Here is a 25,645-nt window from a genome sequence, read left to right as displayed (position 1 = left end):
CCGGACTTAATCATCAAGCCCAATGAATTGGTATACATTGGACTAGATCTCTACATTCAAGCCACACAAGACATTGCACTTCTTCAAAAGTATGTTCCCCTCTCTCTTCCCTTCAATACTCAAAAAAAAAAAAAAAAAAAAAAAAAGAATAAAAGATGAGATGATTTTGATCAGTTTAGAGAGGTAGGTAAATTACTTGTGATCTCATTATTCTACTCTTGAGTCAAATGATCACAAAAAGCTTGGAAGCGAGGGGTAGGTAAATTACTGATGACCCCAGTATTCGCCTACACCTTTGATTAGAAAAAAAAAAGAAGTGAGAAAAGGGAGAGGAAAGGAATCATATGAAGAAAGTCTTGGCTGGAAGAGAGTATGCAAGCCATTGATCGATTTTCCCTTGGTAACATTTCACTTTTTATTATTGCTTTAATTTATGTAAAGAGATGACAATGGAGATTCTGGAAACTCTAAAGAATTGTGGGATCAAGGAGAGTTGATGATTCTCATGGTGGATTACAAATGGAAGTTCCTAATGTCAAGGAGAAGAAGAGTGCAAAGACAATATCCCCAAAGATAAGTGAATTCCCATTATTTTCAAAACCTCTTTCAAATGATTTATTCTGATTATTTGCTTGAGGACAAGCAAAGTCTAAGTCTTGGGGAGTTGATAACATCATTATTTTACCTATTTTAGCTATAGTTTTAGTATGCATTTAGGATGAGTTTGATATGATTTCAATGCTTCAATGTCTATTATCAAGTATTTTAGGTTTCAATAAGGTTTTACAGGTTTTATAGCAAAAAGGACCAGAAGGCAAGGAAAATACGTTTTAAAAAAAGATTCAGAGCTTTACAGTAGGGACAACTTTTGATGAACTTCCAGAACTCACATTTCGACAGACTTGGTGTCTATGGAAAGCTGGAAGAGTCATCTTTCTCCTCGAAGTGGAATAAAGTCAATCCATTCAATCATCCGGAAGTTATGCCCGATTTTCCAAGACGTATCTTAAACCGACGTAAGGAGAACCATCAAGCCAATGGGCTTTTATTAAAGGCCTGACCAGCGACCACCACGGCGGCCCAGTCCAAGTCTTCACCACGTTCTAGAACCTTCCTACGCCGCCCCTTGCCGTGCACTTAACAAGAGAATACGTTTCTACCTTTACAAAACCTTAAACCTAGACAAAACCCTATAAATACTCTTCTAAGCCCTAGGGTTTAGTGTGTGCCTTCACCTGCCTCCAAAGAGATCACGACCAAAAGAACAGCCACGAACAGCAGCCCTCTCTCGTCCATCTCTTGAACCTTTGAAGTTCACCAAACTCTTTTCTATTCTATTTGCTTTGTACTTTGTTTCTAAAGGAAGAAGATCTTACAACTTTGTTTGAAAACCATTGAAGTAATATCTAAAACCCTTTTCTCTATTTATTCTTTTATGTTTATGAATTGTTTAAACCTTGCTTTGATGATTCCCTTAAACATGCTAGAGTAGTTTTCTAGTTGGGTTTAAAGGGATAATCAAAGGGGGGAGATGATCTTAGTTTAGGTGGCAATTTTTAGGGTTTGTTAGATTTAAATTATGTTTATTCTATGCTTTAATTCTAAGTCTTTGCTTAATGCTTTAAGTTAGCCTCATGAACTAACTATGATCTAAAGTGTGTATGGTTTGCCAAAAGCTTGCATGTGTACTTGACCTAGCTTAGATGTGTGGGGAGACAAAGGAAGCACATACCCCTTACCTATGGAATTCCATGGATTAAAATCAAACTTGTTTTAAATGCTTTGATCTATGCGTCGTTGCCTGCGACAGTTGAGTAATGGGTTGTAGAGATCTTAGACGGTTAGCTTGAGAACTTTAAGTTAACGGTTCATTAGTGTTTCGTAGTCCGAGTTTTAGATAAACAAACTAACCCTAAACTTTCCTTGATAGATAGATCATTGAACACCTGCGATTCCCCTTGATGCCCAACACTTGTCTCATTTATTTATTTGCACGTTTATTTTTCATTTATTTGCTTGCTACAACCGTGACAACCAAAACCCCCTTTTTATTGAGTCCTAGCCTTACTTACTTCTGTTGGATTCCGTTGAACAACAACTCTCTCTCTGTGGGATTGATCCTTAAATACTACTACCGATTACCTGTTCACTTTCAGCCGTCGTGTGGTCTTTTAAGGTAAAAGATTTTAAAGTGAAAAACCACACACATCAAGATCATTAAACGCCGGATTCAGAGTGAGCAGGAGACCAAAGACCTTGTCTTGTTCTTTTCTCTGATTGAGGATGGCCGGGTCAATTGTACTCGGTCGGAGCATCTCAAGTTCGGCCCATAGAGACCTAAACTTCCCAAAATGCTTCGTGAACTCCAAGTCTTCTTGGTGGAGACTGTTAATTTCCTTCTTGACTTCAAACACTCGGTTCAAGTTGGTCACGTTCCCATAGACGTTCGCCAGCGTCTCCCATAACTCCTTGGCCGTCTTGCAGTATGAGTAGGCTTCAAGGATTTGTGCGTCCAGCAAGTTTTGGAGAATGGCAAGCACGGTCTAATCTTCTTGGAACCACTTGACTTCCTTCTCGAGATCAGCCTCCTTGTCTTCTTCCTTTTCCTCCTTACCGTCTTCTTTGATAGCTTTCTTGGGTAGTTGGTCCGTTTCAACATGGATCCATAAACCCCGACCACTAAGTGCGGTCTTTGTGGTTCTTTTCCACAACAAGTAATTTGCTCCTTTGAGCACCACTGGAGTAGCAATTGGTTTGTTGTTATCCATAGCCAAAGTGTTGAGAATAAAAAAAGAGTAGAGAGAATAGAATCGAGAATAGAGAGTATAAGAGTATAAGAATAGCAAAGTAGAAGAAGAGTGAGTTTAGAGAGTCACAGATCGAGAAACTTGCTCTGATACCATGTTAGTTTAAGCGGAAGTAGAGATAGAAATATGAGAGTTGAGTGAGTGAAACGAGTGAAGAACAAAGAGAATAATGATAGAATGATATTCCATTAGTATATCTTTTACAATGTCAGCTACAACCCTTTAAATAGGAGAACAACTAGGGTTATATACTTTTGAATCGACAACTTGGTGATAGAGACATAAAGAGAGAGATAGGGGTGATCCCAATAGTGATAGTGACCGGTCATGGTCTCCTAAGATGAAGCGAACCCGTGACTATGTTCCCCCTTATCTCCTAACGGCTACAATAGGCATTCTAGATCCTTCTCATGGGCCTTAGACGACCAGGCCTCTATTCTCTTCCATATGTCTTGATAAAACTCGGCCTTATCGAACACTGTACGGACAACCGTACGGACACGACTCAGTCCCAAGGTGGTTCATGATCAATACAAGGTAAAGACAATGTTGTTGCCAATGCTTTGTCAAGAAAGTATGTGCTTATCTCTCTTGATGCTAAGTTGTTAGGTTTTGAGCAACTTAAGGAGATGTATGATACTAATTATGAGTTCAAAGAGGATTTCCAAGCTTGTCAAAAGTTTGCTCATGAAAAATACTTTCAGTATGAAGGATTTTTATTCTATCAAAATCGTTTATGTGTGCCTAATTGTTCTTTGAGAGATTTTCTTGTCAGAGAAGCACATGGAGGAGGATTAATGGGACATTTTGGAGTTTCCAAAATGCTTAGTGTTATGCAGGATCACTTCTACTGGCCGCATATGAAGAGAGAGATGTGGAAAGGATTTGCGGACGGTGTGTCACTTGCAAGCAAGCCAAGTTTAAAGTATAACCCCATGGTTTGTATACTCCTTTACCTATTCCTAGTGAACCTTTGACTGATCTTTCAATGGATTTTGTGCTAGGACTGCCTAGAACCAAGAGAGGTAGAGATTATGTCTTTGTGGTTGTCGATAGTTTTCTAAGATTGCACACTTCATTCTATGTCATAAAACTGATGATGCTTGAAACGTTGTTGAACTGTTCTTTAGAGAGGTTGTTCGATTGCATGGTGATAACAGGATTTTCACCCAGGGTATCAATTCCCTATGCAGTTGTAGTACAAAGCGGTATCAATCCAAATGGTTGTTATGCTAGCAGATAATATATGGTCAGAAGCAAGCAAGTCAAGCAAAGCAATAAATAGTTTTTATCTAACAATCCTAAAATTAATAAAAGAAAGAAAATAAACAAGAACCACACGACCTAAGCACTCGATGCAAGCATTCAAGTACCGGATCGGGTGGGGTGATCGAGTAAACAAAGAAAGTATGAACAGCTCGAAGGTATACTCGAAGCAGGTGATCATGTACATGTTTGGGTAAGGGATCGAGTAATAAATAAAAATGTAAACAATCAAAATGCGAAAGCTCCTAAGGATGGGGTAATCGACTCCTAAATGTTCCTGACCAATATGGATGTCCTAAATGCCTTAAGCAAATATTTCCTAGACAATGAATCTCTGAAATCTTGTTAAAACACTCTCGTGATAGAAACAATCAACCTTGATCACTTCCCTACCCAATTCTCATTGGAGAAACATGACCAAGCAGGCAATATGAACTGATTCATTATTGTCAATAAACCCCTTACTCATCTAATCTCTTAGGCTAAGTGAGTAAATCTCTAGCATTGATTGATTCAAGCATTTCATCTACACCTCTCAATGGTAAAACACCCTAGATCTAATCTCACCCTTTCGGTTTGTTGATAGCATTAAGAACACCAATCTAGAAGGGAATTTATAAAACATAAACAATCAAGCTAAGACATCCTAACCGATCAAGAACACAAAATCGTCTATCCCATCCCTAGAAACTTTGTTTCACTACTCAGATTTCATTGCAGAAAACATAAAAGCATAGATAAACAAAAATTGCATTGTATTAAAATATAAAGTAGAAGAGAAGAGTACATAGTAGAAATCCAAAAAGATATCAAAAAAAAGAAGTAAAATAAATCCTAACAAAGATAGAAAAGTGTTTGAGTCGCTCAAGATCTCTCTCAGAAGCTCTCGATCTCTTGTTTGAGGGTATGCAGCATGCTAGGGCGAGAGGAAGAAGGGGGGGTTTATATATGGAAACCCCTTTGACCTAGCTTCCCAGTCCTGCCCAAGGGTCTGCTCGATGGGGTGCACGAGGATGAGGTCGGGTTACTCCTCGGGTAGGTCTTTGGGTTGTTCTTCCTCCTCTTGGATCCTCCTCGATCGGGTTGGGGTTCGGACTGTTCTTCCTGCTCAATAGCTCCTTTGGGTACATGCTCGGATTTGATCTTGTTTTACCCCATTTTAGGCTCTAAAGCACATGTTTTCATCCAAAGTTTGCAAATGCAAGAATGCAACACCCTAAATGACCTAAATGTGAATTCCTACAGTAAATGACCAAAAAATGCTAAGGTAAGGGTATAAACAATGCAAAATATGGACAAAAAAAAATGCTTAAAACATGTAAATTAGAGAGTTATCAGACCCCCAAACTTCAATCTTGCTAGTCCTCTATCAAGGAAGTAGGAGGATGCGGTTTGAAAATGGGGACTCATAACCTTTTTATGCTAAGCGAAGGGTTCAAGCTATAGTCCTTAAAGATAGTTTAATGGTGCTAAGATCAATCAACATACTTACAAATATTTTTCGATGCTTATTACCATGCATCGATCTAGTTCAACCTCCAACCAAAAGTAAAGCCTTGCAATTCCAAAGAACATCTCTTTCACATTCATTTAAGTGTTTGGTGAATTATTGCAAATGGAAGGTGAATCAAGCTCAATCGGTTTCAAGGGTAAGGCTTTTTGGTAAGATGGTTTCAAACAATATCTATGTGTGATTTTCTCTCAAAAGATGGAATGCTAGACAGTTGTGAAAACTATCTAAGACTGAGAACAATTTGGGCATACAAAGCTTAACTATTGATAATCTACCCTTTTCTCATTCACCTATTTTTTTTTTTTTATCAAACCCCCTAGAATAAAACTACCCACAACCTTGATTTTAACTCTTTTTTTTCTTTTATAATCCCTAAGGTCTAAATTTAAACATCTAGCTCTTTTCTTTCTTTTTTTTTCTTTTTCTTTCTTTGCTAAACTCCTAATAATATATATATATATATATATATATATATATTTTTTCTTTCTTTTTCTAGGAGACTCTAGCAAGGTCTTTTTCTCTTTTTTTTTACTTAGAGACTTAGAGCTAATTGAACTGAACCTTAGAGAATTTCTTCTTTAATTTCCCTTTTTATTCCTTAACCCAACCCCAAATAATCATGTCAACCACCTATCTTTCAAAATCGATTCTATTAGCTAGTTCGAATGATTCTAACTTAGCTAAATCAAGAGCCAGTTCTTTGTCGTTCTCAATACTCTCAAGGTTTCACAACCTATAGCACAATGAAAAGGCCTCACTTAACGATTCACAACAAGGTTTGAAAGAAAGGTTTGGGTTCAAGGGTATGAAAAACAAATCGGGTTAAACGAAAAGATTGGTAAAAATGGAGTGCTAACCCGAGTTTAGAGTTACTATGAGCAAGTATTCAAATTCCATAAGCAAGACAATTTAAGTTCAAGTTAAGTCCAATAATATAGAGATGATTCAATGTTCAAGCAAGAGGAGGAAGCATTCAAAAGACACAGGGTTCTAAACAAAGATTTTTCATTTTTTTCCAAAGATTGATCTAGCAACAATGAACTGTGATTAAGGGCTATAGCTTCAATCATAAGGTTTGATTTTAAACAAGGTGGTTTTAATTATTGTCCCCTAAGATGCATATGCAACAATCCAATATGAAGCAATCTAGACTAAATCTTAATATGTAAATGCATTTACATGAACACTCTTTTTTTTATTTTTCAATTTTTTCTGGGTTTTTTCAATGCAAATAGATGCAGACTCAAATGAATAAAACTAGCATGCAAAATTTTGAAATAAGCAAATAAGAAAATAAAACACAATGTTATATACATTCTAGGACCCTCCCCAAACTTAAATTACACAGTCCCTATGTAAATAAAAGTCTGAAAAGGAATCCAAGAATCACACAAAATGAAATAAATCTAAATGCAATGTTATTTACAAAGGTTGGATGAATGTGGTACCTCATGGGTTGGTGAAGAAGGAGGTTGTAGCAGCCTCCATGCTCGCTAACGTGTAGCCAGGGTCGTCACCGGCTTCAACAGGTGTCGGGATTCGCTCATCAGAGAGCTTGGTTATGTACATGGACGACTTGCTTGGACCAGCATCCTAGGGGTTGATCGGGTATGGCATCGCGTAGCTCATCGGGTAGGGCATCGGATTATACGATGGGTATGGTGGAAGAGGTACAGAATGATCACCCATATAGCCACTCGCAGGGTGCATCAAATACGGCATTGGATATGGCATCTGATAGGTCGGAGAGAGTGGACCTGAGTGTTCACCTGAATGTGTGCTCGGTGGGTGCATCGGATAAGGCATCATGTACCCCATCGGGTTAGGCGTCGGATAGGCATCTGAGTGGCTTCTCCGCAATCTGTCGGGTCTGGTGGTATCCTCCTCTGCTTGGGGTTCGTAAGATTATGCTCTGTGAGGCTCTGGAGGTGCTAATCCTTGAATTCCTCCTAGTGGTCCGCTCCTCCCCATCCATGTGGGTGCATATGCCGAAGTGGGGGCTGAGGCACAGCTTGCTTTTCTTGTAGCTCCCTTATCAGACCTCCCATTACCTTCACTGAGCCGGTAAGATCCTTCACCTTCCTAGCTAGGAACTTTTTCATCCTTTTCAGCCATCCGATCCTTTTGTGAGCTTCCCACACCCCAACAGGCTGCTTTTGTGAGCATACATACTCCTCAAAATCATAATCTTCCGAGTTGTCTACCCTTCCTTGCCCAGTCGGCTCTCTCTCTTCAGCTTCGGACTCCTCCTCCGGGTTGTACAGCTCCTCTAAAGGTGGTGTGAAGTCTATGTTGTCCCGTAGCCGTACTTTGGTGCACACGACGTGTAGGTCAAAATCATCTGAGTAGCTACGGCAGCTGGATGCACGAACATGAAGAGCAACATATTGTTTGGCCTCTCATAAGCCAAGTATCTCGCCAGCATGAGGTAGTCGATGTCTAGCCATCTCGGCTCATGTACCACTCCCTTCAAGGGCACATCGCAAGCTAATAAAATTGGTGTGACCAATCCACCTATTGAGATTTCTCCAGCTCCATCTCTTCTCTTGGCTTTCATTGCCCAAGACTTTAGGTAGAGGAACTGATCGAGCAGCACAAAGATCATGCTAGTATCCGCAACATCTCCTACCAGCGGTGTACCATCCCTAGCATTGTCTAAGACTCCACACAAGGCAATGTCTAGCAGCTAGAGCTCATGATCATTCATATTCCCAGTCTCCTTTCTAGTAAAAAGAGTGCAGGCGAGGGACTAGTGAAAATACCTCAAAACGGGCTCCTTATTTGAGCTGATTTAGAGCTTGTAGACTTGTAGGGGACCTTGTCTCCTATTGTCAGCCATAGGGACTTCATCTCCTCCTTGCTCACCTCCATGCTTTCTCCACTCCCAGCCTTGAAACCATACAGCTTCTCCATCTCCTTGAAGGTGAGTCGGTACTCCTTGTTGCGCATGCAGAAAGTGATGAACCCGATCCCCCCATCGGGTAGTAGGGTCGGGTGGTCATCAAAATAGTGCAACCGCAGCGTAGAGAGGAAGTGAACCGTCTTCTCCTCATAAGCTTCGAGGTTGGTTCGCATCATCTGGCCCAGGTGGCACATGTCGAATAGGAACTCGACGTCTCTAGCGATTCCCAACTGCTTCATTGTTTCAGGGTGAGGGAAACGGGTTCCTACAAAGCTCATCTTGTGAAGGACCTTGAAAAGCTTGGCCGGAGTCTCCACCTCTTTCTGCTTCAGCCTCCATGAAGCTTGGCGTGTGCATTCTCTTTGCTCCTCCTCTCGGTCACGGCTCTCCTCCTCTATGTCTCGATCCTCTTCCTCAGCTGCTCTCTCTGCCACCTTCTCAGCCCTTTCAGAGGCTGGTCTCTTCTCTCTTGCAACCGCAGCTCTGCTCCTCAGCCTGGAGGTTTGGAACTCCTCTGGTTCTCCTCCATCGGCATCAGAATCGACCTCCATGGGGTCGGTGATGGTTCTCTCGGACGTAGACAGGTCCCTACGTTGAGGAGATCGGCGAACAACACTCGCCACCGGACTTGGTGAGCAAACTCGGGGATTTGCACGATCGGTTGCTCGAGCTCCTGCTCGGTTGATGGATCGGGTTGAGCATCGGGTTGGAGATGCTAAACGTCCAGCCAACGGTTGGGAATGTGGAACGTCTCCTCTTCCTTGGGTTTCGCGAGGTTCATCGGCATCACCTCCGGTTCTAGCAGTGGCGGAGGTTGATCTGCTCCCTTTCTTTTGGAGGTCTTCATATTTGGGGCCATGGCTGAATCTTTGAAGGTAAAAACAGAAACTAAGCCGAGATTAATAGGGTTAGTCCACAAAGATTGAAAACTCGATTTCTAGGTAGAGAGAAGAAGTTTGCGAGACAAAGAGTTTTAGGGTTTTGAGAAAACTTAGGAGGTTGTGAGGTTGAGTCTCCTTAAATAGAGAGGGTTGGCTTCTTGGGCTTCTCTGAGAGTGGGCTAGGGTTTGTGGAATTTGGACTCCACTCACCACCCAAGTAGGAACACGATCAGGCGCGTCGGGTAAGGATTCGGGTAGAGTCTCGGGTTCCCCAAAATTTCCTTTTTCCTTTTTTTTTAATATATATAAATATGTAAAATCAAAAATAGGACAAAGTAAATAAATAAAATTAAAAGAAAAGAAAAATAAAAAGGATACCTTTGGGACTTCCTCCCAAGTGAGCTTGTTTTAAGTCACTAAGCTTGACTCTTCATGCTCTTCAAGCATGGGTCTTAGGAGGGAGAGGTTTTGGAATCCTCTCCGCTGGAACATACTGGCTCAACCAATCTTCCTGGTCTTGTCCTGGTTCCACAGCAAATGTAGTGTTGACTTCTTTAAGATTCTTGACTCTTCTTTGCTTTGTCTTGGTAGAAAAGACTTGACCATCAATGGTTGGCCTTTTAATTTCTTTCTTGACGCAAAACTCCATCTTGAAATGCTCCCCATGCTCAATTCTGATCTTGCCTTATTTCACGTCAATCACTGCTCCTACCATTGCCAAGAATGGTCTCCCTAGGATCACTGGATCGTCCGGTTCTTTATCCATATCAAGGATCATAAAATCAGTAAGAACTTCCACTCTTCCAATCCTGAGAGGCAAATTTTCCAGGATACCAATGGAATGTCTAATTGTTCTATCAGCTAGAACCAAATACAGACTACTCGGTTTAAAACTGTTGAAACCCATTTTGTTGGCAATTGATAGTGGCATGATGCTGACAACGTGAAATACTAATCTAATCTAGTTTATGCATTCATGGACGTTGATAAGATCTTTCCATTTGCCCTTCCTATCTGATAGAAAAGGATCCCATGATCCTGAACCGATCTTATTGAAGCTCCCAAATCGCACAAGTAGTTGTTGAAAATTCTAAGGCCTATTGAACATGGCAGAGTAAAAGAGCCAGGATCCTCCAATTTCTCCTCGATCGCAGTTCAGGATCTAAGCACACTCCACTCCTGAGAATTTCATACCCAATCTCCTTGACAGCTTCCTTAACCTCAATCTCCAGCTGAGCTGCTTCCTTGGCAATTTCCTCTTGAAGTTCGTGTGGTGGCAAGAGTTTAGGAGGTGGAGCTTTTCGCTTGGCCATACGCTCTGCAAGCGCCTCTAATTGGATGACAAGAGCAGCATTGAACCTTTCCACTAATTCCCCTTCTTCAGCTTGAGGAAGTTGAGGTTGATCTGTCATCTGAACATCTACCTGATGTATCATCCGATCACCATCATCGGGTGTGTATTGGGTTCTGCCTCGGGTGGTTCTTCGGTTTGTGATTCTCGAACCAGTGCTCGATCATCAACTCGATCAGTCTCCTCATGTGAAGGCTCGGGTTCATACTCGGATATGTAGTACTGGGACTCATTTATTCCATAATGATCCATATCCTCCCCATCTTGAACATAGCTGTCCTCAGTGAGGTAGTCCTCATAATCATCATCAAGGAAGATGGCTTGGGCAGTGGCATAATCCTTGGGGTTCTGAACAGCTTTACCTGGAAGCTGGTTGATCTTTGGAGGTGGTTGGTTGTTGTGGTGGCCCTCTAGGTACCTCAGCTTGGTGTTGAGAGAATCATACTTGGCATTCAAGTCATTATATCCAGAATCGATCTTGTTGCTCATTTCCGCGAACCATTTTGCATTGTCCATAGCAGTTGATGTTTGGTTTTGTATCATTTGCTGAATTAGGCCGTGGAGTTCAGCTTCTTGGGATTGGTTCTGCGGGCTTTGCTGTGGTTGGAATCCAGGTGGTTCAATTAATTGGTGGTAATTGCCATAATATTGCTGCTTAGGGGCATAGCCTTGATTGAATTGGACAAAAGGCTTTTTCTGGTTTCCTTGAACTGCGGACGGGTAGACTTGGTCTTGAGGATTTGCAACATTCGGGTTACGGTAGGATAGATTCAGATTTGGTTTGTAGTTGTTGTACCCTTTGTTGTAACCTCCTTGGTTGTTGATGTAGTTCACATCCTCTAGCTGAGCATTCTCCCCATCTTTTTGCAGAAACTGCTCTTCCTCGGAGATTGCATGGACACAATGCTGCTGGTTGAGTAGCCTATCTAGCTTGTCATTGAGTGCTTTCATGTCCCTCTTGTACTTAGCATCATCCTCTCCAGTAGATCGCACAGTACGATCGTACTCCTCATTGTAATGGCCGCCAGATTGAGCCAAGTTCTCCACTAGATCCCAACCTTCATCAAAATCTTTGTTGAGGAAGTTACCATTGCTTGCGGTGTCCAGCAACATCCGTATCTTAGGGACCACTCCTCTGTATAGTGTACTTAGCAATGAAGCGTTGCTGAAGCCATGATGAGGACATCTGGTAGTGTATCCCTTGAAACGTTCCCAAGTTTCACTGAACGTCTCATTGTTTTTCTGAACATAGCTGAAGATGTCATTTTCAGCCTTGCGGTTCTGGAATTGGAGAAGAATTTGGCTAGAAACGCCTTCTTGCATGCTTCCGAGGTGGTGATGGACTCCTTGCGGAGTGATTTCTCCCAGAGGTGCGCTTTGTCTCCAAAGGAAAATGGGAAAAACCGGAGTTTGAATCCATCTTCACTAACTCCATTAATCTTGGTTAGGCTAAAGAGCCTATCAAACTCATCCAAATGGTCCAATGGGTCCTCCATTGGCAATCCATGAAACTTGTTGATTTGTATCATTTGGATGAGACTACTCTTTATCTCAAAGTTGTTGTTTTTAACAGTTGTGGCACAATGCCATTTATTTGAGTATGAGTAGATGGAGCATCCCCTGCTCCTATGTTGGTCCTCACTGGAGAAGCTGGTGGACCATTCTGATTGTTCATTGTCTCCTCAACTGGTGCTGGTTGCGGTTGTTGAACTTGTTGTTGACGGAGTAACCTTGGTCTGTTGATGTTGTCGATGAAAGGACTAAAGTTTTGGCTACCCTTGGATCGTGTTTGCATGCACAATTGGTTTACCGAGTGAGTACACAAAGGTCAACTTGATCCAGGTGATCGAGTGACGGGTCGGGTGGGTACTCGGGTTGTACTTGAAATGCAAATTAAACAAACACGAAAGCAAACAAGTCAGATTCCGAACCAAAGTAGATAGTAGAACTTGATCTAGCAAGTGCTAAAATCTTAAACGTAGCAAATAAAAATCAACCAAATGGCAACGGCGCCAAATTGATAACAGGATTTTCACCCAGGGTATGAATTACCTATGCAGTTGTAGTACAAAGGGTTATCAATCCAAATGGTTGTTATGCTAGCAGATAATATATGATCAGAAGAAAGCAAGTCAAGCCAAGCAATAAATGGTTTTGATCTACCAATCCTAAAAGAAATAAAATAAACAAGAACCACACGACCTAAGCACTCGATGCAAGCATTCGAGTACAGGATCGGGTGGGGTGATCGAGTAAACAAAGAAAGTATGAACAGCTCGAAGGTATACTCGAAGCAAGTGATCGTGTACCTGTTCGGGTAAAGGATCGAGTAATAAATAAAAATATAAACGATCAAAATGCGAAAGCTCCTAATGATGGGGTAATCGACTCCTAAGTGTTCCTGACCAATATAGATGTCCTACATGCCTCAAGCAAATATTCCCTAGACAATGAATCTCTAAAATCTTGTTAAAACACTCTTGTGATAGAAACAACCAACCTTGATCACTTCCCTACCCAACTCTCGTTGGAGAAACATGACCAAGCAGGCAATACGAACCGATTCATTATTGTCAATAAACCCCTTACTCATCTAATCTCTTAGGCTAAGTGAGTAAATCTCTAGCATTGATTGATTCAAGCATTTCATCTACACCTCTCGATGGTAAAACACCCTAGATCTAATCTCACTCTTTCGGTTTGTTGATAGCGTTAAGAACACCAATCTAGAAGGGAATTTATAAAACATAAACAATCAAGCTAAGACATCCTAACCGATCAAGAACACCAAATCGTCTATCCCATCCCTAGAAACTTTGTTTCACTACTCAGATTTTATTGCAGAAAACATAAAAGCATAGATAAACGAAAATTGCATTGTATTAAAAATATAAAGTAGAAGAGAAGAGTACATAGTAGAAATCTAAAAGGATAGCAAATAAGAAGTAAAATAAATCCTAACAAAGATAGAAAAGTGTTTGAGTCGCTCAAGATCTCTCTCAGAAGCTCTCGCTCTCTGGTTTGAGGGTTTGCGGCGTGCTAGGGCGAGAGGAAGAAGAGGGGGGGTTTATATATGGAAATCTAGTATGGATACACTTGAGAAAGGAACGTTTCTCAGCTGAAAGAGAGTCTAAACTAATGACAAGGGCCCATGGTCCATTCAAAGTCTTGACGAAAATCAGGGACAATGCTTACAAGGTTGATTTGCAAGGTAAGTACAAAGTGAGTTGCATTTTTAATGTTTCTGATTTCGCTCCATTTGTTGCAGATGGTCCGGATTTGAGGACAAATCCTTTTGAAGAGGAGGGCATGATATGATAATGGGAAGCAATGAGGATGGTCAAGTGGAAGTTGAGCTTGTAACTGAGGATGCTATGCTTGTACCCATTGGACCAATGACAAGGGCAAGGACCAAACAGCTTGTTGGAGCTGTTCAGTTGATATTTGAAGATATTTGGAGGAAAGAGAACATGGGAAATTATATTGTAGATTATATCTATCAAGTCCAGCCCACTTTGAGCCTAATACAAGCCTAAGAAAGCCCAAAATAATCATTTTATTTTGTGCTCAAAGAGGAGTGACGAAAATAGAGATACATGCACCAAGAGTCACTTTGTAGGAAGGAAACATGCACCAAGAGTTGGGTCTTCATTCAACACAATGACTCCACATGCACACAAGAGTTGGGTTCAATGTAGTATTTTAGGATCGATTCCACAGAGAGTAATAGCTAACACGAATTGAATTAAAAGATAAAAACTATGGCTAAGACTAAATAAGAGTTGGGGGTTTTGGTTTTGGTTTTCCTAATATCTATTGCAAATAAAAAAAGCGTAAATAAAAGCGTTTTAAAACTATAAGACTAAAGCGTTAGGTGTTGGGCGTTTGGGAGTCATCGCAGAGTTTTCATGGTTCTAACCAATATTAACTATCAAGATCTAACAAGTAAATACTAATTTCGGTCTAGGTTCTCAACTAAGAAACACTAATGACTAAAAAGCTATTATCTTAGAATAAAAGTCTAAAGTCTTCGTACTCCGTTACTCAATTTTCGAAAGCAACGATGCATGTCAACCAGCTAGTTAAACAAGTTCGATACATTCACCAAACTCCACAACTCAACTTACGCAGGTTACGATGCGAGGTTTTGGTATAACACTAGTTCGAAGAAGTAGGATAACGCGGTTGGCGATCCCGTTCTCTAGATCAGCACTTGGTGATCAATCCAAGCACATGCGTTCAGAATATGATGTCCCAAAAGAACTCTAATTTAGAACCAAAAATAAGATCTAACAACATAATTGAAGCGAACCATGAATTCCCCTTGAATCACCCCATAAAACCCACCAAATAAAACTACTCGCTCATGATGCAAAGAAATGACATTGATATTATAAAGTATAGCATCAAAAAGGAATCAATAAACAATAGGGGTTCAAAGGGAACTTCTCTATTTGTCATAAAAGTTAGCTCGTCTCCCAAAAGCAATGAAAGTATGGAAGAACTAGAAAGAGTAGAAAGAGAGAGATGGTGGATCTTCCAGCTTCAATGGAACGGCGAGCAAGAGAGCTTCTCTGGTCGTCTAGGGTCTTCTAGGGTCGCACAGCAGGGCGGTTTAAGAGGCAATGAAGAGCACACCTTGAGACCCTACGTCTTGAAGAGTATTTTTAGGGTTTTGTCTTGGATTAGGGTTTGTAAGGCTAAAAACGTATATTCTTCTTGAGTGCAGGAAAAGTGGCGGAGTAGGAAGGTTCTGGAACGTGGTGAAGACTTGGACTGGGCCACCGTGATGGTTTCTGGTAAGGCCTTCAATAAAATCCCATCGGCTGGATGCTTCTCTTTACGTCGGTTTATAACATGTCTTAGTAAAATGGGAATATCTTCCGGATGGCTGAACGGATTGACTTGACTCCACTTCGAGGAGAAAGATGACTCTCTCAGATTTCCAAAGACACCAAACACAATATCATTTCAGTTATGAAAGTTCTTCAAAACTGGCTCTCACTAAAGAGCTTTGAATCTATCCTGAAACATGTTTTCATTTTCTTTTGGTCTTTTTTGCTATAAAACCTGTAAAACCTTCTTGAAACCTAATATACTTGATAATAGATCTTTTATACCTGAAATCTTATCAAGCTCTTCTTAAATGCATATGAAAACTATAACTAATGTGGGTGAAATAATGATGTCAGTTATCGTGAGTGTTTGTGGTTGATGTGGTGCAGTTTTCAATGAGATTTGGTTGTTATTGAAAAGTGAGGGAAAGAGGAAGAGAAGAGAGAGAGAGCCATGTTGAGAGGAGAGAGAAGTTACGTTCCGGAGATGGTGCAAACCTTCAATGGATCTGGTTAGTCCTTCCATGGCTGTGGGAAGCTTCTTTGGTGGTGAAAGAACAAGCCCGGAGTAAATAGTGCTGAAGCAGAGTAAGGAAGTGGAAGAAAGCTGGAGATAAAGGCGGTGTGGAGGAGCCGACTTTGGAGGCTCACCGGCTTGGGATCTCACATTATTTTAGAAAGGTGATGTTATTGGCGTGATCTCTAACAAGTCAAGCATGCATAGCAATTGATGGATTCTTATTCGGAGTTAAATTGAAGGAATTATGCTCGACTTCCTGAACAAGTAATTTCAATTGCTGGTAAATGGGGCAATTTATGATAAGTATGGAACATGTGCGTTTCCGAGTTCCGGTTTTGCGAGGATGGTTCTCGTCGAACCAGATGGAATCAGCTCACGATTAAAGACTCTATGGAAATGTCTCGCTGTCAAGAATATGTAGACGATGACTGAGCTTGATTTGGGGTTATATTCAGTAAGTTATGGACGTTTCTTTCTGGTCCAGTAATTGCAGATCTAGAAGCCTAGAAACAGTTCGTGTTGGCCTCTTCGAGGCAACATTTGAGAGTTCAAAACTTGTCCGATCGTCACGAAATTTTGTACAGAGCTGCATGAAACTACTGGCTAGGTAATGAGCTGTGGGATTGAGTTTGTAACGGTTAGTTTGTGTTTTAATTGAGTGTTTATATAATCTTTTGTTTGGATTGACTTGTGTTAAGTTGTGTTGTTGGTTGAACCAACAAGCTCGGTTTGAGCTGTAACCTCTGTAAGCTTATGGGTTAAAGCTAAGATGGTGAATCGATGGATTCGACAGAGAATTGTTTATGTGGCTGCACGGAGTATAGTATTCCAGCCCACCTCTCTTGTTACTTGGTCATTTAGGGTGGTTGGTTGTGTGACTCAGTAACTAGATGAGGTGGTGTCTGGGATACGTTCTTAAGTGGCTTGTTCGGGTGGATCACAAAGTGGTCAGTTGGAGGAGGAATCAGAGTCTATAAATGTAAAATGCTTGTGGAGCAGAAGTATGTTTGTGTGATTGTTGTTCGTAGCTGCAGAGTATGAGTTAGTTTGATCTAGCTAGTATTTCTGGAAGTTTTTGTAAGGAGCGGTTGATGCCGGTTGTCTCGTTGGAATTATGGGGTTCTAGTGAGATTGTTTTCCGTGTGTCCAAAGTGAGGATTGGGAGTCTAGGTGTGGACGTTTCAGCGGCTTTGGCTAAGGAGCAGGATATGGAGTCTCAGGTGGGAGAGATTATCACATTGAGGTTGTGTGATGCTTCTTAGGAGCCGTTGCATTAGGCGGCGGCTGATCGGCCAGATTTTCTGAGTAGAGTTTGGTTGGCTCAGGAGAAGGATGAGGGGCTAGTGAATGCCTGTAGGGATGTTGGTTTGGAGAATCAGGTCTCTGCCAAGGGTATTGTTGTATTCGATGTATTGTTTAACTTTGCTTCTACATGTCGCCTGATCTTCTAACATCTTTGAACCAAATTGGTTGGTTTATGGATGTGTGTTGATTGACACAATAGTGCATTGATCGACACATCCAAATTCTGGTTTGATCTGTTTGTTTTAAATAGTCAAATTAGAGCGATTTTGGTTAAAAAAAAACCCTAAACCGGGGTCTATAAGTTGGAAGTTAAGTTGAGGGTTTACACAGCCGCTCATTTGTCGTTCCAGAGAGAAAAAAAAAAGAGATAAAAGTGTTCCTGAGAGTTCTTAAGAGTTTTTGGAGATTTCTAGCTGTTTTTGAGAGATTTGAGGCTGGGATCATGTTAGACGCGTGCTAGGAGTGTGTTCTCGTCGTTTTGTTGGTCGAAATCTTGTTATTGCAAAAGTGAGTGCATGATCATGGCTTATCTAAGCTTGAGATTCTCTTATTTTCATGTTTATGTGTTGTGTGGTATTCCTTGCTTTGTTGGAGTGTCTTCTTGGTACTTGAGGCTTTGTGAGACTCCTATGTGACTCTGGAGGGAGTTTGGTGCATTTGGGAAAGGAGATCTGACTTGGAGCTTCGAGGAAAACAATGCTCGGCAGTTGCATCAATCGATGCAAGGAGTGTGTCGGTCGACGCAACCGCGAGGACGGTGCAAGAAACCTAACAAGTATCAATCGATGCATGTGGAGATGTTGATCGACGAGAGTTAGGGTTTTTGGGAAATGTTGAGCATGCATTGATCGACACAAGGAGTGTGTCGGTCGATGTAACCTTTGCCATGTGTCTGTGTCAATCGACTCTAGGAGGGTGTCGGTCGACACAAACCCTTCAGCAGACGGCTGATACTTGCTTTTCCTGGTTTGATTGTTTATTTGTTGTTTGTTGAATGGAGTTCCTCAATTGCTTGTGTGTATAGCCTAGTAGATGGGAGGATTGCCTCACTCAGTATTTGTGATAATACTCATGCGTTTCAGTTGTTGTTTGTGATGCAGGTAAATGCAAATTGTGATCTTGGAATCAAGGCGATGAAGAGGAGGATGCTCTAGTGGCTCGTTGATGTGATGTCTGGCTTTTTTAGGTTGATAGAGTCGAGTCGTTAGAATGTTGCTAGATTGCTGGTTTAATATTTTATGACTTTGTTGGATGATTTTGTGAGGAATTAGTTATTGGTTTAATGATATTGTTTTATGTTATCCGTTGCTGTTTGATTAGACTTAGGTTGTTAGTAAGTATGGATCACTAGTTTAATATTATATTATAAACAAAAAATGGGTCGGATCTTTTGAGATCCCCTCCATTGAAAAGAGGGAACTAAAGCTTCACCATTTTTGTTGTCGCGAACGGATTGGAGTTCTCTCCCGGTGCCTGCAGCTGCTGTTGTAGGCCTCCACTCCGCTGGGTAGAACGTATAGCACTCTAGTGTCTCCTTTAAACCCCATCATCAAAGTGTCCACAAGTAGATTGAACGCCTCCACCATCGCGTGAAACTTGCTAGTCATGTCCTGATTTAGTTTCTGTATTTCTCCCTGTAGATCTCCAACATTATTTCCATGTTTGATACCACCTAGTGTGGTTCGGATCAAACCGATTTAGATGGTTGATGAATTGAAAGCTGTTTTTGATACCATGAAATGGCCCGAATGAAAAATGAGAAAAAAAAAACTCTAATATTAAATTGATAAGGTCTTAGATAGAGTTTTTAGAACACACATTAGAAAATTTTTAGTAAATTGTTATGACTACAGTTTTTAACAAATTTTTAGTAAATTATTTATATAAATGAACACTTTTTTTTTCCTTATAAGTGTTTGTCTTTTATTTAACATAAGTGTTGCAAAGGGTTACAACAGTGGAAAACTCCACTTACAGAACTCGATAAGCTAATGAGCATTACATTATTAGATTATCAAACGAAGATAGATAATCTCCTTTTCATTTACTCAAAAGTAAACATCTTCATAATCATCTTCAAGTTCTCTTTCAGATTTCAAAACACAACGTCAACTGCTATCATTGGGAATGATATTGGAAACGGTCTAAGTTGCACAAAGAAAACAGATCAAACTAACAAAGAACTCATAGATAGAGTAAATCTAGCAGAAAATTCCAACATAAAATAAGATATTAAAAGGGAAAAACCTTAATCTCTCACTTAACCCCCATCCCAGGAACCTTTACACTTAACGCGCAACCTAGTGGAACCATGAGTGCAATCCAATTAACCTGAAATTTATGCTAGACATTCAACTACGAATTTCCTAAGCTTGAAGGAAAAGAAACAACTACGACCGTTTCTCAAACCCAAAACCAACTAACATAGGCAGACGAGATGTTATTATAAGATGGGATAGGATAAGCTTCGACAATTAGAATCATCTTTATTGGGCCATGCCCAAAACAGAAGCCCAATAGTCAAAGACTGCACGTGTTGTTAGGAGACGTTGCACAGTGGACACGTGGACAAATTACCTTGGCTTCGTGTCTTGCTTGTGATGAAAGCAGTATCACCGGCCCCGCCGGAATTCCACCTCCTCATCTCAACCCCATTGGGAAAACCAAGATGAAATAGTTCTGTCCATACTTCTAAAGTTCACCAAAGTCTACAGATCTTAAAACCTATGATTTTAATTTCGATACAACCAAATCAAAATTTCTCCACTGCTACAAGCAAATCCCAATCTTCTTTATCACCAGTCAAGCCTTCTTCAAGATAAAACCCAACCAGAACCGACTAGAGATAAAGCCGAGGAGCAACGAAAAGAATTCGGAACAGCCCGGATGATGAAAACAAATAAAAGAAAAAGGCCAATCTACGGCTGCAAAAAGATAACCAAAAGTCAGCCACACGACGTCAGAGGATTCCGGAAAAGAGCCAGCCAAAGGGGATGAACCACCGATGCCGGACGAGAAATCAGCCACCGTCGTTGTGGTAACCGACTGTGCTGGGCAGATGGCAGCCAACGCTGTCACAAGTGACAGACGGTACCAGACAATGAGTCAGCCAACACTGCTAAGAAAGCTATTGATGCTGGACGATAAGCCAGCCAACACTACTAAGAGAGCAAGCGATGTTGGAAGATGAACCGACTAACACCGTTGGTAAGGTCGGTCGTTACCGGAAAGTAACTCTAAAACTACTTTCTCTTTTTGAAAAATGATGCGAGAGAAAAGAGAAAAAAATAGACTTGGACTAGGGATGTTAATAGTGGGTTTTAACCCAATGGGTACCCGAGACCCATGTAAAAATAGAAGGCCCGAAGATCTGCTTTTTATGTTAAAAATAAGTGGGTTAAAAACGGTCTGGGTACCCAAATTGTAGAATCTCGAACGGGTTTATCTTACTGGGTTATGGGTACCCACAAGACTTTAAGAAAAAAAAAGAAAAACCAAAACTATGTCGTTTTATATTATACAACCTTCACTCTTAACCCTAAAAAATCTCAAAGTTGATTCTCGGTTTCTCTCTATCAGCCACCGTCGTTCTCGAGTCGAGCCATCATCCTCAAGGACCTCGACGGAGTCGCCATCACCACATCCGTAAGAGTCACCATCCTCAACGGAGTCCCATCCCTAGGAGTCGCCATCACCATCCCTAAGAGTCACCATCCTCAACGGTTAGTCAATTTGATAAACACATATAGCCACCATCCTCGATTTGAACATAGACATCGTCTTCCTTGTGTTGATGTCTTGTTTTGCTTTTTCTCTTATCTGGATATTATTACTAGAGTCTAGACAAAAAAAAATTCGGGTACCCACGGGTTTACCCACAAAACTAAAAATCCATTCGGGTTTACCCACTAGAACCTAAAACTCATTTGAGTTTTCAAACTTGGGTTTTTTCTGGGTAGGTTATTTTCGGATTTGGGCTGGGCTGGGTTTTTAAACCCACGACAACATCCCTAACTTGGACAGATGAACACTGACTATTGAATCCTTAAAAAAATCTAAAATCAAAATCTTTACATAATTTAATAATATCTTTCTAACTAAAAAATAATAAAACCAAAACCAAAACTTTGAAAACATCTGCGATACTAGTTTTTGAGGTTTCAACCTCCTTAAACCATACGGTCGATCATCGTATCTTATGAATAAACGTGTATATATCATCATCAAATTCTCCCGAGACTCTTGCCACTATACACCTATACTATACACCCTATATATTAAAAGTGTGATATAAAATGAGACCATAATAATGACCACAACTGTTTTTGTTTATACAAAGTAAAGTACCTCCCAAATACGTGTCTCGTTGCCGACATGTGTGTTTCAAATACGTTTTAAGAAAATACGATGACGTGGCATTTATTAACATCCCAACAAAAAAAAAAATGAAAAACAAATCGAAAGCTTACTTAAAAAAGTTAAAACTCGTAACGCTTTTTCATATATATTCATTGACCGACACAACAACAACAACAACACCTTCATCTCTATCTCTACTCCTGCTTCTCCGATCAAAATCTAGGGTTTTATACTCTCACCGGCGACGAACGAACGATGATTCACCTCCTTTACTCGGTGATCTTCTCCGAAATGGCGTTAATTCTCCTCCTCCTCTTCAAAACGCCTCTCCGGAAGCTAATCATCCTCACCTTCGATCGAATCAAACGTGGCCGAGGCCCCGTCGTTGTTAAAACCATCGGAACCACCGTGTTCGTCGTGCTCTTGTCGAGCGTTTACAGTTTGATTAATATACGACGCCGATCTGAAGATGGTGCTGTTCTAAATCCTACTGATCAGGTCCTCGCTTCCAAGCATCTCCTCGAAGCTTCTCTTATGGGTATTAATAAATCACTAAATTTTTCGATCTCTTGATCCAGTCAGAAATTAATTTTTTAAGGAATAGTTGTAGGATTAAAGAGTGTTATTAGGACGAATCATGATCCTTTAGATCTGATCATATTACAAATTCTAATATGAATCTGATGTGCTTTGGGTTTACTATTCGTTTAGTATTGATTGATGTTGCATAGTTTCAAGAATTGTGGTGTCTTAAAACAGTAATTATGGATGTAGATAGGCCAAAGCTTGATTCCCTTATTCAGTTTCAAAAGGAGTAGATTTCATCATATAACCATTTGAATCTGGTGTGCTTAGAGTTACTCTCTTGAATCAGTAAAAAAACAATTTGTACGTATAGTTATTGAATTGAGGAGTGTGATGAGGTAAATTTGTGATCCTATGATCACTCTAAGAAGAATCTGATATAATTAGGGCTACTCCTGATGTTAATGTACTTTTTACATTTCAAAATTCGTGTTGTTTCTCTCGCTCAGGAATTATCTACTATCATCATCATTAGACTAGATCTGATCGTATTGATGTTATTGCCATCTTAGTACAAATCTTAATTTAGGGTTATTCTCACTTAATGTTTGGTTTCGAATCAAGTTAGGTATGGATTAAGAAATAAGAAATAACAGGATTTCACAACTTATCTCTCGATTATGTTAGTTCTATTAACGTTCTGATATTACAGGATTTGTGCTGTTTCTCTCGCTCATGATTGATCGCCTTCACCATTACATTAGAGAGCTTCGGTTGTTGAGGAAGACAATGGAGACTGCAAAGAAACAGAACAGAGGTTTTGAGGATGGGAAAACTACAAGTGGAGAAGAAGTGAAAGCTCTCGGGGAAGAAATCGCAGCATTAAAGGCAAAGATAAAGACAGTAGAATCGGAGAGCGAAGGCAAAGGCAAAGAACTAAAAGAGGCGAAAGGTGAAACAGAGGCATTGAGGAAGCAAGCCGATGGATTTCTTCTAGAGTATGATAGGCTTCTTGAAGATAATCAGAATTTGAGGAACCAGTTGGAGTCTATTGGCCATAGTCCAGAAGGAAAGAAGGGTATGTAAAAACAAAAATGTAAGGAATTCTGTTTTGTAGAGAACAAAGTAACTTTAGTAAATGTGGCTTTGCTGATTCTTGCTTTATGTATTATGCTATAACGTCTCATCGTTGACCGTGTTTTACTTATATTACAATCTAGTAAGTTTGGTACAACATTATTCACCTGAGATTCCAATATGAGAATAGGCATCGATGTCAAAAGGTGTTTTCAGGTGGATTTGAACTTGAAAGACGATGATTTGCGGAAAGATCTTTTTACCATATACATACAGGTTAACATCACCCTACCTATGTGGACATGACAATTTGTGCCGATCTACGTCGTGCCGGCTTAAATATGTAATGACGGCTTTGCCGGCTTAAATATGTAATGACGGCTTAAATATATTACATGTTCCTGGGCAAATTACAGAAAAAGTGCCCTTTAATATATTTTGGGTTTCTTTGGTTTATATAAATTTTTTTATGCCCTTTCTAGCTTAAAAGTTTTTTTATTTGGGTCTTTTCTAACTTATAAATTTTTTTTGTGCTTTTTTAGCTTACAAATTTTTTTTGTGTCTTTTTTAACTTATAAATTCTTTTTTTTTGTGCTTTTTTTTAGCTTACAAATTTTTTTTTTGCCTCCTTTTTATACGTATATATCCATTTAATCTATGTACCCGGAACAGTCGTACTACCCGTCCTCCTAGTTAAGCCGACACTAGATCTATGTCGTAAAATGCAATTGAGTATTTGACTGAGACTGCCTTTATTCACATTATAGGGTTTAATATAAACAAGCTCTCCATCAATTCTTTGATTTTTTTAACATTATGCAACAAGGATCCCAGTACAGTGTCTTTCACTAGTTTTCTTCTTGTTTTTTTTTTTTGAATAAAATATTAAATTAGATTCAAAAAGAAAAATGTACGTTTTTACAACAGTGTAACTGTTAGCCAAAAATATAAGCTAAAAAGTAAACATTAAAAAGTGTAGGAATTGTTGAGAAACTAAAATCTTGAAGTTAGCCAAAGTTGTAAGGCATTATCATAGCGCCTATCTCCGCTCCTCTGAATCGCTAAGAGCTGATCTGGGACTTGTCTGTCAAGATGTTTGATCAACTGTACTTCTGTAATCGGATGTTTACCATGCCTTCGTCTATTACGTTCACGCCAGAGAGTATAAACCGTAGCCTGAAAAATATAGCGAGCCAGAAATCCTTTTTCTTTATTCGTCCATGCAGCAGAGACTGTCCCAAGTAGTGCATGCCAATTCAAAGAAAACCGAGCCTTGTATATTTTTTTTTGCGAGATTGTCCCAGATACCTGAGGAGACCCCACACGTAAAGAAGAGATGATCCCGAGTTTCGATAGACTGATTGCAGAAAACACAAGTTGGAGAGATTCCCCTGTTCCAGAGAAGCATTTTGTCCCCTGTTGAGAGTTTTTCTCTCGTGGCCAACCAAACACAGAAAGAGAACTTTGGTGTTTCATGAGCAAACTAGACTCCTTTGTGCCACGATACCAGGTCAGGTGTGGTGCGTATATGGAGCCATGTCTCTTTGGTTGAGAACCACGTGCGATAGATATCGTTTTTGCCTTTCCATAAAGAGACATCCCCTGCAGTTGTGCGAATTTGATACTTTAGTGCTAGCGCTTCTTCTATGTGGTTTAGGTGCTCTACTCAGTGCCGTCTCCGACGACGGTTAGACCATGCCTCAGCCACCATCTGATGTTGGCCTATCCCAAGGTCAATGAAACCACGCTCACCTGTTACATCAATCAGACGTCCCAGTGGAGACCAATCATCATACCAGAAGGAGGTTTGGGTACTGTTCTTCACATCTACTCTGCTAAACTGTTTAGCGAGATCATGATATTTGAGGATTTTTCGCCATATCCAGGATCCCCTAGAGGTATTTTGGTTAATAGACAAAAAATTCTCCTTCCGTAATAAAAAGAGTCGACACCACTGAACCCACAAGGAATCACCTTTCGACACAAGCCTCCAGATTAACTTCAGGCAGCAAACATCATTTGTCTCCTTTAATGATCGTAGACCTAGACCTCCTTCAGATTTTTGTGTGCAAACCTCTCCCCAAGCAATCTTAGCCTTATGAGAGTTGAGTTATGGACCAGACCAGAGGAATGCAGAGCAGATCTTACCAATCTCGCGACTACATTGTCGTGGGAGTCGAAATGCAGCCAACCAAAAATTGCAGACACTCCAGAGAAAAGAAGAGATAAGGTTGAGACGACCTGCATAGGAAAGGAAACGAGCCGTCCATGATCCTATTTTCTTTTTGATATGCTCCAGTAAAG

At 40.3% G+C, this 25,645-nt stretch overlaps 1 protein-coding gene and 1 non-coding gene across 2 annotated transcripts; both read left to right on the top strand.

Annotated features, from left to right (window-relative positions):
• The first annotated feature begins 11,888 nt into the window (after window positions 1-11,888).
• LOC147919446 (small nucleolar RNA R71) lies at window positions 11,889-11,994 on the top strand. The gene has a single exon (XR_015594276.1). It is a non-coding gene; the product is annotated as a small nucleolar RNA R71 (small nucleolar RNA).
• Window positions 11,995-20,067: 8,073 nt separating this feature from the next.
• Window positions 20,068-23,503, top strand: LOC104771375 (uncharacterized). The gene is made up of 3 exons (XM_010495891.3): window positions 20,068-20,592; window positions 20,960-22,277; window positions 22,977-23,503. The coding sequence occupies exons 2-3, from the start codon at window positions 21,995-21,997 to the stop codon at window positions 23,348-23,350; spliced, it is 657 nt and encodes a 218-aa protein (XP_010494193.1). The 5' UTR covers window positions 20,068-20,592; window positions 20,960-21,994; the 3' UTR covers window positions 23,351-23,503.
• Window positions 23,504-25,645: the final 2,142 nt, after the last annotated feature.

The sequence above is a fragment of the Camelina sativa genome, chromosome 20 (genome assembly GCF_030686135.1).
Source record: "Camelina sativa cultivar CO46 ecotype springtype chromosome 20, ASM3068613v1".
In the NCBI taxonomy this organism is placed as follows: domain Eukaryota; kingdom Viridiplantae; phylum Streptophyta; class Magnoliopsida; order Brassicales; family Brassicaceae; genus Camelina; species Camelina sativa.
The sequence above is the reverse complement of the archived record's forward strand: the minus strand, read 5'-3'. Positions and strand labels throughout refer to the sequence as shown.